Source organism: Emydura macquarii, unplaced genomic scaffold, assembly GCF_026122565.2.
Source record: "Emydura macquarii macquarii isolate MOO-44397 ecotype Brisbane River unplaced genomic scaffold, CSIRO-AGI_Emac_v2 contig_2742, whole genome shotgun sequence".
NCBI classification, from domain to species: Eukaryota; Metazoa; Chordata; order Testudines; family Chelidae; genus Emydura; species Emydura macquarii.
Genome location: NW_027132879.1, coordinates 394,195 through 408,371, shown reverse-complemented (window position 1 = coordinate 408,371; position 14,177 = coordinate 394,195). Strand labels below are relative to the sequence as shown.

At 44.2% G+C, this 14,177-nt stretch overlaps 1 protein-coding gene across 1 annotated transcript in view; it reads right to left on the bottom strand.

Moving 5' to 3' along the window:
- Positions 1-736: 736 nt before the first annotated feature.
- The window catches only part of LOC137165094 (solute carrier family 22 member 13-like), a 35,629-nt gene continuing 22,188 nt past the window's right edge, over positions 737-14,177 (bottom strand). The window contains 5 exon segments of the mRNA XM_067566188.1: positions 737-2,591; positions 3,609-3,669; positions 3,672-3,811; positions 5,576-5,684; positions 8,180-8,445. Of these exon segments, the coding sequence (XP_067422289.1) occupies positions 2,495-2,591; positions 3,609-3,669; positions 3,672-3,811; positions 5,576-5,684; positions 8,180-8,445 (673 nt within the window). The 3' untranslated portion in view covers positions 737-2,494.

Here is a 14,177-nt window from a genome sequence, read left to right as displayed (position 1 = left end):
CTATAGTGAATGTATGTATATATGTATGTGCATATATATATTTATTTATTTAAGGAGGTACACTTTTAGAGAGAGGCCTAAACCCAAACTCCATTTGAGCATTCCCCCCAGGACTTAGTTGCAGTTTAAATTGGGTCCAGATCTGGAATTCATGACTGGTCAATACTTCTCCAATAGCCCAAACCCCCGGAACTTGAACACCATGAGAAAAGCTATTCCAGTACTATTTCTGGCCTAGTCAAAACCACAAGGTGCCGTAAAAATCTTATGATTTCCAGATTACACAGGTGGAGAGGCATGCGTGAGAGCATCTGAAATGAACCTCTAGTTCTCCCAAGTGGGGGGAGAGTTAAAATGGGCTGAGAGCCTGGTTCATTGCTAGGCTCTGTTACAGACCTCCTGAATGACCTGGGGCAATTCACCTCACTCTCTGTGCTGCATTTCCCCTTCTGGAGAATGAAGCTAATGCTCCTTTTCTCCTGCCCTTTCTTTCTCTTGTCTCTAAGTTCTTCAGGGCAAGAACTCTGTTACTATCCATTTGCGTGACACCTACCACCAAGGGTCCTAATAAGCTATTGCTATTTAGGAAGAGCAGCCCTAGCTCAGACTCTTCATACATTACATGGTGGACGCCCAACGTGCAAGATTCCCAAAACCACCCCCCACATCCCAAATTCCCAAGCCCCCATTAAACACGGCCAGCGTTAGCAGTTGTGAAGTCCAGCATCTTCCGCTACAGATGCTCCTGCCACCCTTTGTAATCCTCAATTGCCTCCTTTATCCTGCAGCAAATAATTGCCAGCGTTTATACAGTACGTAAAAGAGCGGCGAGAAGGAAGGAACGCCGCAGTCAGAACATATGCATGTTTTATTTATAAATGGAGTGTAAGACGACGTTTATAGCAGATGTTCAAAAAGGAGAAAAGCCAAATCTCATTAATAACGACATGGATTCCACTCCAGCTCCAACCCCCTCCCCAGCCTTCATCCCTCCACTCACCCTCGTCCTCTCACACAAAAGCCTGAGTGACGAGATGAGCCTTACACCATCACCTGGAAATCAGACAGCCATTGGCTTAAGAGATGTTGTCAATACACCTCCCAAGGAATGGCAATACACCAGCACTCTCCACCAAGAAGAGTCCCAGTATCTCCCCACTAACTTTTACTGGCCATGAGGGGCACAGGGCTCATCTGCAGGTGAAAGGAAGCCTAGGAGAGCCAGAATCTCTGTGAGCAGATGTTATCCTTAGCCCTCCTGATGCGGTTCTGCCATGACGTCTGATGGACTTTATCCACAAAATAAGCAGGAAACTCCTCACCGTGACACAGATTTCACTCTATTCTAACTGCACAGCACACCTCCCGGAACAGTCCCAACCTGTTGGGATTTTGCAGACATTATGATGGAGGAAAATGTAGTCTTCTTCGAAGTTTTATGCAAGGGCTGGGCTGCAAGCAAACATCCTCAGTGCTGCTCTACACAGACGCAGAGCATGAGAACTGCCTCTGCCCTGTGCATTCATCCCTAGCAAGTTATCTGTATAACAAGGTGGCCTGGGACGATGCAGTGTCGGGAGAGGACAGGTTTCCCTTCATAGTAAAAGACAAAAGATTCTCACAAGCAATAAGAAAACAGTGATGAGTGTGGCATAAGCAAGTGAATAGAACATCTGCCAAATCGTCATTGGAGCAGGATGCCGTCTGTATCGTTTTATCTTCTAAGAGAGCTCAAACTCCGCAAGGCCCATCAGTCTTTTTGGATGGACAAGTTAAATAGGTCCGCCACCACGAAGGGAAACTCTGCTTTTGAACAGACCCTTCAAAACACACAGGATTCTTGGCAGGTTTTCATTTTATCTGCTAAACCCTGTGACACTTAAAGGAAAAGCTGCTTTAGGCATGCCAGCCCATTGCTCGCTGATTCTGTGAGAAAAATCTAGTCCGTTTTTCTGCTTCTTGGTTAACTCAGAGCTGGATAAAAGGTAAAGGGTTTGAAGTCAGGGTAGATGAGGGAAAGAATTGGAGATAAAAAGGCTTATTAGATGTCTAGTAAAAACCTATCCACCACCAAGGGTGGGGTTGTTTTCTCAGGCTGGATCCAGGCTATGTTTATATATTGCATATGATTCATTTTCTCTGCAAGGCTATTCCATCATAGAACAGAACTCCCACTTGGGGAAAGTGTCCGAACATGGTGCCCGTGGCAGCATTTGAGGAGCGGTGAAGAGAGAAGAGAAGTTTATTCTGTCCTAATTTCAGATTTTTCACCTTCAATTCATAGCTCCAGTTCTCTCCCAGCCAGGGTGTTACAGAGCAGGAGTGACTAACTGCAGTACTGACTGGGGAACACAATGAAGGAGCTTAGGGAAGGCAAATAAGATAGAGGAGAAAAAGAGCTGGTCTACTCGGGGAATTAATGTATAATAAGAACCAAGCTGAATCCACTGATGGCTTGCAGACTTTGCTCCTCAGTGTCTTATGGCTAGCTTAACTAGAAGCGTGTGCTCCTTGTGTCTCCTCTGTCTTGGCTGTCTTCTTTTAGTTTCAAGTATCCAATTTCATAGCTCCCGTTGACATTTTCACCAGACCTAACGAAAGAGAATATGGTTAAGTGTAAGAAAAGGACACTTTTTGAAATTGCAACGGTTGTACCAGTTTTGTCATTGACTTACCATGTAACCATGACCATTTTCCCGACAGCCCAGCTCACAGTCCACTCGCCCCCAACACTTTGCTGTGAACAAACCCCACTTCGCTACAGTGGCTCAGTGAACCCGGACTACTCCGAGCCACTGAGTGCGTGTATATTTTTCCTTAGTCCTTCCGTTGCTCCACTCAGCACCTTCCAACCCACGGAACCACCTCAATTTCATCTCTTCCCCCTTCCTGGAACAAAATTTCATCCCCCTTCAACCTTCTGGACCCTTCCTGCCGCCACCAGAAGATGTTTGCTCACCTCAGCAAGCAGGAAGCCTCATGCTTACATCATATTGACCATGTTGCTGCCCCTACATCCCCGCATGCAGTTACTCTGGTCTCCATGGGAGTTGTTGCCGATGCACATTGCTTCTCCCCTCCAGCTCTCGGCCCAATGGTAGAGTTGGAGAAGGATTGGGGATGGATTCCAGATGGGGCAAATCAAGACTCACTTGGAGCAAGAGTTCCAGTCAGGCCCGGGGGGCCCACGTTGTTTTCCCAAATCCTAGGAAGTTAGTGCGTGGACGAGAGGCACCTGAGGATTGGTTAATCTCTAGGTGCCTCTGGAAATTAGTCTCCCCATTTTCTATACAATGGATTCCCCTCCTCCCCCCCCCCACAATCTGATTGTTTAGCCTCTTCCTTCCAGGATCAGATCCTGACAAGCCAGCCACTAGCACTGTTGATGAGAAGGGACAGTGCAGAGGGGAGGCGGGTGAGTTGTGCGTTTCATTCACAGATGGGTCTGAAAGAGCTGGCAGCTCAGCCGGGGACAGCTTTGGTCTCAGTTGCCTGAATATCACTAAAGAGAGAAGCAAAAGGCACCCCGCCACCACCACCATGTAGCAACGTGTGAAAAGGTGAAGGGGGTGGGTGGGAAGTTCTGCAAATGCATTTTGAAGACTTACCGCTCACTAGCCAAAGATGGCTCCATGTGATCCTGAAGCTCTTTGCCACGTGTCTCTGGAAGCAGAGGATTCCTGCAATCACTGAAGTGCTTCCAAATATCGCCATGGGAATAGCAGGATGGTACTTGGCCAAGAGACCAATCAGAGGGGAGATGATGCCACCCACTCTGGCTGACATTAAACACAAACCCATCCCGGTCTGCCTGGTAAGGGAGGAAAGCATGGAAGATGTGAACAGGATGCAGTAGAAGAACGTCTTTGCTTATGGGGTTGTCTCCAGTGGTCTAGATCCTTGTTTTGTTCTGTAGTTTGGGGGAATCCAAGTTCAAGCCCTGATCAGTGCCCTGCTTCCATCTTTGCATTGCCATCAGTAGGGACAATATTGTAGATGGGGCTCCAATATTTGGAGAAAGCTGCTTAAAACAACAACAGGGCTCAATTCAGTGGGCTTTCGATCGTAAGAATGCCCATACTGGGTCAGACCAATGGTCCATCTAGCCCAGTGTCCTGTCTTCTGACAGTGGCCAATGCCAGGTGCTTCAGAGGAGATGAATAGAACTGATAATCATCAAGTGATCCATCTCATGTCGCTCATTCCCAACTTCTGGCAAACAGAGACTGGGGACACTTCAGAGCATGGTGTTGCATCCCTGCCCATCCTGGCTAATAGCCATTGATGGACTTATCCTCTATGAACCTATCTAGTTCTTTTTTGATTATAGTCTTGGCCTTCACAACATCCCTTGGCAAAGAATTCCACAAGTTGACAGTGTGTTATATGAAAAAACACTTCCTTTTATTTGTTTTAAACCTGCTGCCTATTAATTTAATTTGGTGACCACTAGTTCTTATGTTAGGAGAAGGAGTAAATAACACTTCCTTATTTACTTTCTCCACATCAGTCATGATTTTATAGACCTCTATCATATCCCCCTTAGTTGTCTCTTTTTCAAGCTGAAAAGTCCAAGTCTTATTAATCTCTCTCCACATGGAAGCTGTTCCATACCCCTAATCATTTTTGTTGCCCTTTTCTGTACCTTTTCCAATTCCAATATATCTTCGTTGAGATGGGGCGACCAGATCTGCGAGCAGTATTCAAGATGTGGGCAGACCATGGATTTATAAAGAGGCAATACAGTATTTTCTGTCTTATTTTCTCTCTCTTTCCTAATGATTCCCCAAATTCTGTTAGCTTTTTTGACTACCACTGCACATGGAGTGGATGTTTTCAGAGAACTATCCACAATGACTCCAAGATCTCTTTCCTGGGTGGTAACAGCTAATTTAGACCCCTTTACTAACTGTAACTGATTCTTGACCTTTCAGCTAAAAATGAGTGGAAAATGCCTTCCTTTGGCCAAACAAGTTAACTTGGTGAAACACAATCCATCAGTGAGCAGATGGGAGGGAAAAGCAACAACTAGTGGATTCTGTTTTTGAGAAAAATAGCCAACCCAGTACCCATGCCACTAGGCCGCGCCGCCACTCAGACAGTGAGGGATGCAGGTGATTGTCCAATCCGGTATCTTGTCTCAACTCAAAGCCATTAATACAGAGCACAAGAAGGATCGCATCTCTCTACCTACGTATTTCTGTAGCCCCCATCCCCACAGCATCTTGGATTCAAATTAACCCGTTTGATTTCTAGATCAAAACTGGAGATTGACCACTGCCTGTTCTAGAGTTGGAGAAGATAAGATTGCTGTACAGGACCCGGGGATGCAGAGAGATTAGAATGGACTATAGGAGGAAGGGCTATTTTTCATCGGGGATTGATCCCGATCCTCTGGAATCATATCAAAGATAACTCTTTGGACTTCCTGAGGCAATATTTTGTCCCTAAAAGGCTCCATTACCACTGAAAATAATAAAACCCACTCAGTGGTGAAAATAGCTTAAGGATTTCAATCTTGGAGTAAACCCACTTCCTGGGCTAAGGCATCATAAAAAAAGGAAGGTGATCTCACCTGAGAACAGTGGGGACCAGCTCTGCAGAATACACATAGGCGGTAGAAAAAGAGGCCGCGATAGCAAACTTCCCTAACACAGCCAGCGTCGTGACCACCACCAGCAAATCTAGTGGCAAAAGGCAATGTTGTTATACAAAGCTTATACAGGAGGATGCAGGAGAGTGAGCACAGGCAGGGCTGTCCCATACATGCCCTCCAGCAGGCAAACCTATCAGACATGCACAGTGTGCGGTGAGAGTTGCAGTAAGGATGGTTCTGCTCTGGAAAGTGACTGTAGGAATGGCATCTCAGAGTTTCACATCTATCACGCCTTCTTGAATTGTTGCTCAAACACATTCAGCATACCCAGTGCAAAGACCTTTTCCCTAAGTGCCTGCCCTACAAACTCCCCCTGGATTCTGAAAGGTAAGCTGAGTTTTTTTTCCTTTTCATCACTATCATCAGTAATCAGAGATTTCCCAGACCAGATTATGCCCTTTATTGTACCTTCTAGCCCCATTGCCTTCAGATTATGCTCTTATTTACTCCAGTGTGACCCCCCACTGTCCTCACGTGCTCCCTCAGTGACACCTGTGCATCCCCAGTGACTTCAGACTATGCCCTTGGTGGCAACTGTGTAATGAAAAGTAGAATTTGACCCTGCAATTAGAACTTCTGCAACTGGGCTAACAATTGTTTATCCCAATTAGAATCCAGCTCCCATTGCTGCCCTGGGACCTGCAGAATTAACAGGAGTAAAATCTTATTTTTGGCACTGAAGTCAGCAAATACAACACACCAGGAGTCAATCCAGGAGGTAAGCAGCATCAGTTGTACAGTCGCTTGTCAGACCAGAGCCACGCTTTACAGAATCCCCAAGCTTTCCAGGGCAATGTCAGCCAACCGCCAAGTCAAGACCAGCCTTTATTAGGTGATCAATTGCAGGCGCTCCCCTGGATGGTAGCTTGAGATAAGCCAGAAAGAGAAGTGCAATGAATCATTCAGGCAAAGTCAACAGAGTTTTACCAGCCACTGACTTGACTGGATTAGACTAGTGTTGAATTTATCTCATGATGCCTCAGAGGGAGATTTTCAAAGGTACAAAAAAATAATTGTTCCCTCAATTCTGATTAACTTTCAGTGGGAGCTGAATGCAAAACTGCCTTTGAAAACCTCAGGATTTTTTTAAAATTTTCATTATTTGTATTACGGTAGCACCTAGGAACACTAGTTACAGACCAGGACCTCACTGTGCTAGGCGCTGTACAAACTCAGAACAAAGTGACAGTCCCTGCCCTAGAGGGTGCACAATAAGTGTCAGACCAGAGAAAAAAGACAAACAGGGGAGCACAAGGAAACAATGAGCAATATTGTCTAAATAGACTAGACAGACACAGGGTGGGGGAAGGGATAGAATAGACAAGCAGAGTGATCAGTGTGATGGTAACAAATGGCACATTAGTGCCACAATTTTGGAGGGGGGATGGTTACTTAGGAGGGGGATCAGCTCCATGGAAAGAAAAGGGAAGGGACGGAGGAGACAGGGGCAGCGCAGCAGTGGAAAGGCATCAGAACATAAGAACGGCCACAACGGGTCAAGACCAATGGTCCATCTAGCCCAGTATCCTGCCTTCCGACAGTGGCCAAGGCCAGGCGCTCCAGAGGGAAAGAGCAGAACAGGCAACCATCGAGTGATCCGTCCCCTGTCACCCACTCCCAGCTTCTGGCAAACAGAGGCAGATGTGGAGCAAAGGTGAGATGGAGAGACCGTGAGGCGGGAGGGGGAGAATTGACGCAAACAGCCAGTCAGCACAGAGCGGAGTCGGCCAGAGAACAGTTTAACAGTTTTGACTGCAACATCCTGAAGTCAGAAGGTCCCTGCTAGGGTCCGAGTGCCCCCAGAGTGAGGGCGTCTGCACAGTTCTGGGTCCAGAGAGCTGCTGGGAGAAGGGATGGCCCCTTTTAGTTTAGTTAACCAGCACAGAGTATTCAGATTGTCTAATCGACCCAGATGCCAGCAGGCTACTGCGACTACTCAAATCTCTGGCTCTGCAATCAAGCCCCAAGCATTGGCTAAGGATGAAGCAAGCATGAATCGCATCAGCCTGCGTCAGTCCCTTTGAAAAACGCTAGAGCCGACATATGGCATGAACGAGTTCTAATGAATTTATTTGTGTGTTTCCTTGCATCTTGCACATTGCAGGGAACAGTCAGCACTTCTGAAACAACAACAGGGGAAAGGGGCGAGATGACAGACAACAGGAGAAAAAGAGAAAAGAAGAGAAAAATGAGGGAGGGGGAAGAAAAGAAAAACACTGCCAGCCCTTTAAAACTCTTCCTTGGCCTGCAGGGGGGAAGTGTTTCATTGACAGGAACACCATGTTGTTCAACAGAGCATGCCTGCAAGACCGGGGGAATTTTAAAGAAGCAGGGATGTAATGAGAGAGGAAAGTAACACTTCGAAAATCCAGGTCATCTGCAATGGAGCCACGTGGGTGCCATCTTCAGAAAAGGTGGCTCAAGCACTAAAACCAAATGTTAGGAGCCAATAGCGAGGGTCCCCGTCAGCTGAGCTATGGAAGGGGGGAAATGGAGGACAAAGGAACGTGTCTCAGACTTGACTGCTCCATGTACCAGGTAGGTTGGGCTGCACTCGGGGTAATTGATGCGTACCTTTTGGGATGCCAGTGATGATTAGACACATGACTCCACCCAGGAGCAGAAAGAAACCCTGGCATTTTTTCCTCCCAAACCACTGCAGCAGGAAGAGACAGCTGAAGCGGCCTGGTATTTCAACAGTCCCGAACACAAGCTGTGTCAGGTAAATGTCCAAGCCGAAACTCCCCACGTTAAGGCTCAGGCCATAGTACACTAGGCTGTTTACAAACCTGAAAGCAAAGCAGAGCAGAGTCTATAACATCTCCATGAGTGCAGTCAGCTTCAGCTGTTCCCTGTTTCCATGGGGAGAAGAAACATCCATGAGTTGTGCTAAAGGGTAAGTGCTCAGAGAGATGCCACAATTTCTTGTACACTCTTTATGCAGTGGTTTGGTTTTCCTGTGGGGTATTGTATGCTGAGTAAAAGAAATAAAGGGAAATAACAGGGTAGTTGCTAGCTACAGTTAGAGAATAGTAAGAAATGTTGGTACCCTAGTTCTGTACATAGTTTCTGTTCTTAATACAGGATTTATCTTGGAACCAGGGTTGCTTGTCAATAAGATAATACATGGCACCAGAGGAGGAAGACATGGAGTGCTGGAAAACCCAGTGAGAGATGTAACATCGAAATGGCTACTATACAGCCTGCACAACTGTAAGTAAATCCTCCGCCAGCTGTGAGAATCAGGGGAAGTTCTGAAAATGCCTGGAAAAGGTTCAAACAGCAATTTGTGCAGTATATGAAAGCCATAGGGGAAAATAAACTGGAGAATGAGCAAAAGATTGCCCTGCTCTTAATAGTAACAGTTACAAAAGTCCTAGATGTATACAATGCATTCCATATAAATCATGGTGGGGAAAGAGAGGAAAACTTTGCAGAAATAATGCAAATGTTTGAGGATCACTGTGTCCTTAGGAAAAAAAATGAACTTGTGAAAAATATATGTTCAGGATGAGAACATAGAATAAAGGGAAACAATAGAGAAGTTTGTCATAGACTTAAAATAAAACAATTCAGCAAAGATGGAATATTAAAAGATTCTCTCATTGAAGATCAGATTGTCCTGGGGTGTAACAATAAACAAGTCCATGAATAGTCACTAAGGGAGTTGTATCTGACACTAGAAAGGGCAATGTGTCTATTCCGAACAGCAGAACACACACAAACACACGTACACCCTAGAGAAAACCACAGAGCACATGACTGTGAGTACCAGAGCTAAGCCAGCAAGGGAAAGGGTCACAGAAATTAAAATGAAAAACAGGAACCAATGCCAACGATGTGGCAACCAGCAGAATCACATATTTGGGCAAATATGTAGAAACTGTAATAAACCAGCCATTACGCTAAAGTGCACAGAGAAAGCAGGAAAGTGCACATAACAAATGCAGACTGGGACTCCTCGAGTGAAGAGGAAGAGCTGTTCTTATGCACAGTAACGGAGGAGGCTGCAAACTCAAAAGACTAGCTAATTAAAAAATGTCCACAAATAGCACTTATGTGATATACAAGATAGGCATAAGTGACTGTAATAACAGAAACCGAAACAGTGAGATGTAAGAAGCACATAAAAGTGGAAAAGTCATTAGTGTCTGTGAAAGACTATAATGGAGAAACTATTCCAGTCTTGGGGGAGCACACATTGACACTCAAATACAAAGGCAAAAATAGAAGAGTACTGGGGTGGTACACAAAGAAGCAACCAGTCTTAGGTTTATAAACATGTGAGGTGCTCGGTCTCAAAGGAATATATGCCTTTCAGTCAAAAAGACAACACAGAATCAGATGTTATGAAAGCATTAACAGCATCATATGAAGATGTAATCACAGGAAATGGGTGCCTCCCAGTAGTATACAAGATAGGGTTAAGAGAAGATGTAAAACCTGTTGAACATGTTACAAGAAAAGTTTCATGAGCTTTAAAAAAGAGGCTAGAAGAAAAGCTGTGAAATTTGAAAACACATGGTATAATCTGGAGAATAGAACCACCAATAGATTGGGTTCTCTCCTTAATAATCATAGGAAAAAAATGAAGGGGCACCGTGGCTGTGCCTGGACTCTAAGGAGCTAAATAAAAAAAAAATCTTTCCTTTTGCCCAAAAGGCGTGAAATATTGTCTCAGATGGCCAGAGCCAAATTCTTCAGCAAATTAGATGCATCAGCAGGATTTTGGCAGATCCACTTGGACACAGACAGCTCTGAGCTCTGCACTTTCAACACACCATTGGCAGACACTGATTCCTAAGACTGTCTATTGGAATATGTTCAGCTGCAGAAGTATTTCGCTGTAGAACGAGCTGGATGCTGGAGGGTCTAGCAGATGTGAAAGTGTACGTAGATGACATCATAATTTGGGGAAGCAATGCAAATGGACATCAGAAGCAACCGAGAAGAGTACTGGAAATTGCAAGAGCTAATAATCTTAAACTGTGTAAAACCAAGTGTCGATTTTAAACAATGGGAATAGCATACTTGAAAGAGAGCCTGATCTCTCTTGTCTGATGAATCAAAGACTTGGCAATCCTGAACATGCCAAGACCTCAAGAAAAAAAAGGAATTCCAAGGCTGCTGGGTATGTTGAATTATGTCAGCAAGTTCATACCTAACCACAGAGCTCACTAAAGACATCTCCTCCACACAGTCACTGAACGGTCATAGATCCCTGAGCATGAAAGAACATCTAGTGATGTAAAGCACATCCTGATGTCAGCGAAAATAAAATGCAGGTTTTGACACACAAAGACATCAAACTTTCCATAAATGCCTAGAAAGGAGGACTGAAGGCAGTACTATTAGTGTCATGGAAATGGTCTCAGATGCATCAAGGGCTATGATAACTTCAGAGAGGTGGTATGCACACACTGAAAAAGAGATACCTGGTCTGGAGTATGGATGCACAAGATTTCATGACTTTCACTTTGGGCATAGCTTCCAGCAGAAACTGATCACAAACCACTGACTGCAATACACAAAAAGGGACTTGGATTCACCGTATCCTTGAGGGTGTAAGTACAGAAAGTATGATGTGACCCTTGAGTTCCAACCTGGATGCCACCTAGCAATGGCAGACACATTCTCAAGAGTGCATGCTCCATCTGTCAATACACAGCCTGATGGTCTAGAACAAGCAGCAAACATACCTGTGAACATGATAAAAGCATCGCATCTGTATCTTCAGGCATTTGAGATGAATGGGAGACAGATACGTTAAAGATGCAACACTGCAAGCAGTGATGCAAGCTATAAGCATTTTCCCACTATAAAATGAGCTCTCTGTGATCTCAAGAGTGCTCTTGAAAGATACGCAAATTGTGATTCCCTCAGTAAGGAGAAGGAAAATATTAGAACGAATGTGTGACGGGCCCTTTGGGAAGACCAAATCAAAAAGGAGAGCTAGCGCAGTTGTATTCAGCCCAGAGATGAATAGTGACACCAAAGAAATGCTGGGTAAATGTGGAATATGTCAGAAGTACAGAGATTCCCAGCAGAAAGAATCAATGATATTTCACAAACAACTCGCAGTGCCATGGGACAGTCAGAATTGACATGTTCAGCCTGGGAAAACATAAGCATTTGAAAATAATGGAATTGTATCGATTTCCCAGAAGCATTTACACTCAAAGATACCACAGCCTCAACAGTTGTCAGGCACATCAAACCTCTGTTTGCACATCATGGCATTCCAAGAATAGTAAACAGAACACACCCCTGTATTCACACCCTATACACTATTGTAATAATCTTCCCACAGGGTATTCCTTATAAAGTATCATTTGAAAACTCATAATTTGCTGGTCAATATTGTCCTGATCAAATATGTGTGGCAACACTGTATGCGAACTTATAAGATTTCTCTGTATGATGTTAAGGGTGCTTGATCAAAACTCACATCACACCAAACCAGTCAAATAAGGTATGTTTGACTTATTAAACATTAAACAAGTCATCAAGCAAGAAGGGAAAACAAAGGAAGCTCAAGCAGGTGAAAAAAACAGCAGGAACATCCTTCCACACTGACTCCGTCTCCTAGTTCCCAGCTTGCAATGTTTTTCAAGAGGGGGACAAACTATAAAAAGCAAGGGTAAACAACCCAAGAGACCCGTCTCTCTCTATCTGCTCCTGAGAAGACAAAAGGAAATAACCCTTGGTCTTTGTGGGAGGGGTCCTGATCTGAAGAGTTTGGTCAGTAATCTCACTGGAAGCACTTAGTGAGAAATGTTGCTTGAATCTAATATAGTTTGTTAAGTTAGGCACTAGGAAGCATTTTGTCTTTATTTTTCTTGTAACCATTTGTGACTTCTCTGCCTCATTGCTTTGTACTCACTTAAAATCTCTCTCTGTAGTGAATAAACTTGTTTTATTGTTTCACCTAATCCAGTGTGTTTAAGTGTCTGGGTAACTTCATTTATCATGATAAGTTGGTGTCTATTATTTCCTTAAAGAAATGATGAACTTAATACTTCTGGGCTGTTTGGGAGAGGGCTAGACAGTGCAGGACATACATTTCTGGGGTGAAAGTCTGGGACTGGGAGTGTGTTGGGGTCACTGGTTAAAAGTCAGGGTGTGATTGGCAGGCTGCAGTTACACAAACACATCTGGGAGCGTCCTGCATGCTGGTGGCTGGTTGTGAGCAGTCCAGGTTGGAGGCTACAACAGCAAGGCACTCTAGGTTACAGAGCAGGGGTGACAGCACCCACTGGTCTGGATTGCACCCTGATATGTCACAATTTTCATCATGAGGCACTGGGTCCTGGATATCCTCCGTGCCAAATGAGTAGCAAACATGGAGTATGTATAGTGAAGAACTTGCTAAAAATATAAAACAATGTATGCAATAGACAATCCAGATTTAGCACTATTTGGCTATAGAACTACACTGCTGCAATTTGGAAAGTCGCCTGCTGAAGACCCCTACAACAGATGTATAAATACTCAATTACGGTACAAAAACAAAAGATGACTGAGGTGTCTGTGAGAGGAAAGAAAAGACCGGGGAAGTTTAAGCAGATAAAATATTATAACAAAGGAAGAAGATCTCTTTCACAGTTACAAAATAAAGACCCTTGGAATTTGGCAACATGGGCATTGGCCTATCAAAGCAACAGTGATCAAAGGATCATAGAAATGTAGGCTTGGAAGGGACTTCAACCGGTCATCTAGCCCATTCCCCTGCACTGAAGCAGGATTAAGTAACTAGCCCATCCCTGGGAGGTGTTTGTCTAACCTGGTCTTAAAAACCTCCAATTATGGGAATTCCACAACCTCCCTAGGGAACCTGTTCCAGTGTTTAACTATCCTTATAGTTGGAAAGTTGTTTTCTATTATCTAACCTAAATCTCCTTTCCTGCAAACTAAACTTCTTATTTTTTCTCCTATCCTCAGTGGACATGGAGAATACTTGATCATCCTCCTCTTCCTAACAGTGCTTTACATATCAGAAAACTGTTATGTTCCCTCTTCAGTCTTCTCTTCTCTAGACTAAACATATCAAATTCTTTCAGCCTTTATTCATAGGTCACCATAAAGAGTCACCTTGCTCATACTCAGCGATCAGAAATGAAAGTAAAATGGCAAAGCATCTGCTAAAGATACCTGTGAACATGGGAAGTGAGAGCAGCCATACATATTGAAAATAATCCACAAATGGATCCTGTTATTGACAATGAGAGCGTTCTATACAAGGACTTGCCTAAAGAGGGTTTGCAATCCAGCAGATCAGGGAGATTGCCTAAATGTTTAAGAGACTGCTCGAGGGTTGTTAAGTCAGCTTCTGTATTTGTTATAGTTTTTAAATTAAATTTAATAGCGTTTTAGTTCCACTGGGAAATTTAGAAAGGAATCCGAAAACGGGAAGGGGTGCTAAGTCTTCCCAGGAGTGTAGAGATACCACACTTCCTGTGCATTCTTCATGCAATCATTTGGCTTTCCTGTGAAGCTTTGTATGCTGGGTAAGAGAAATAAC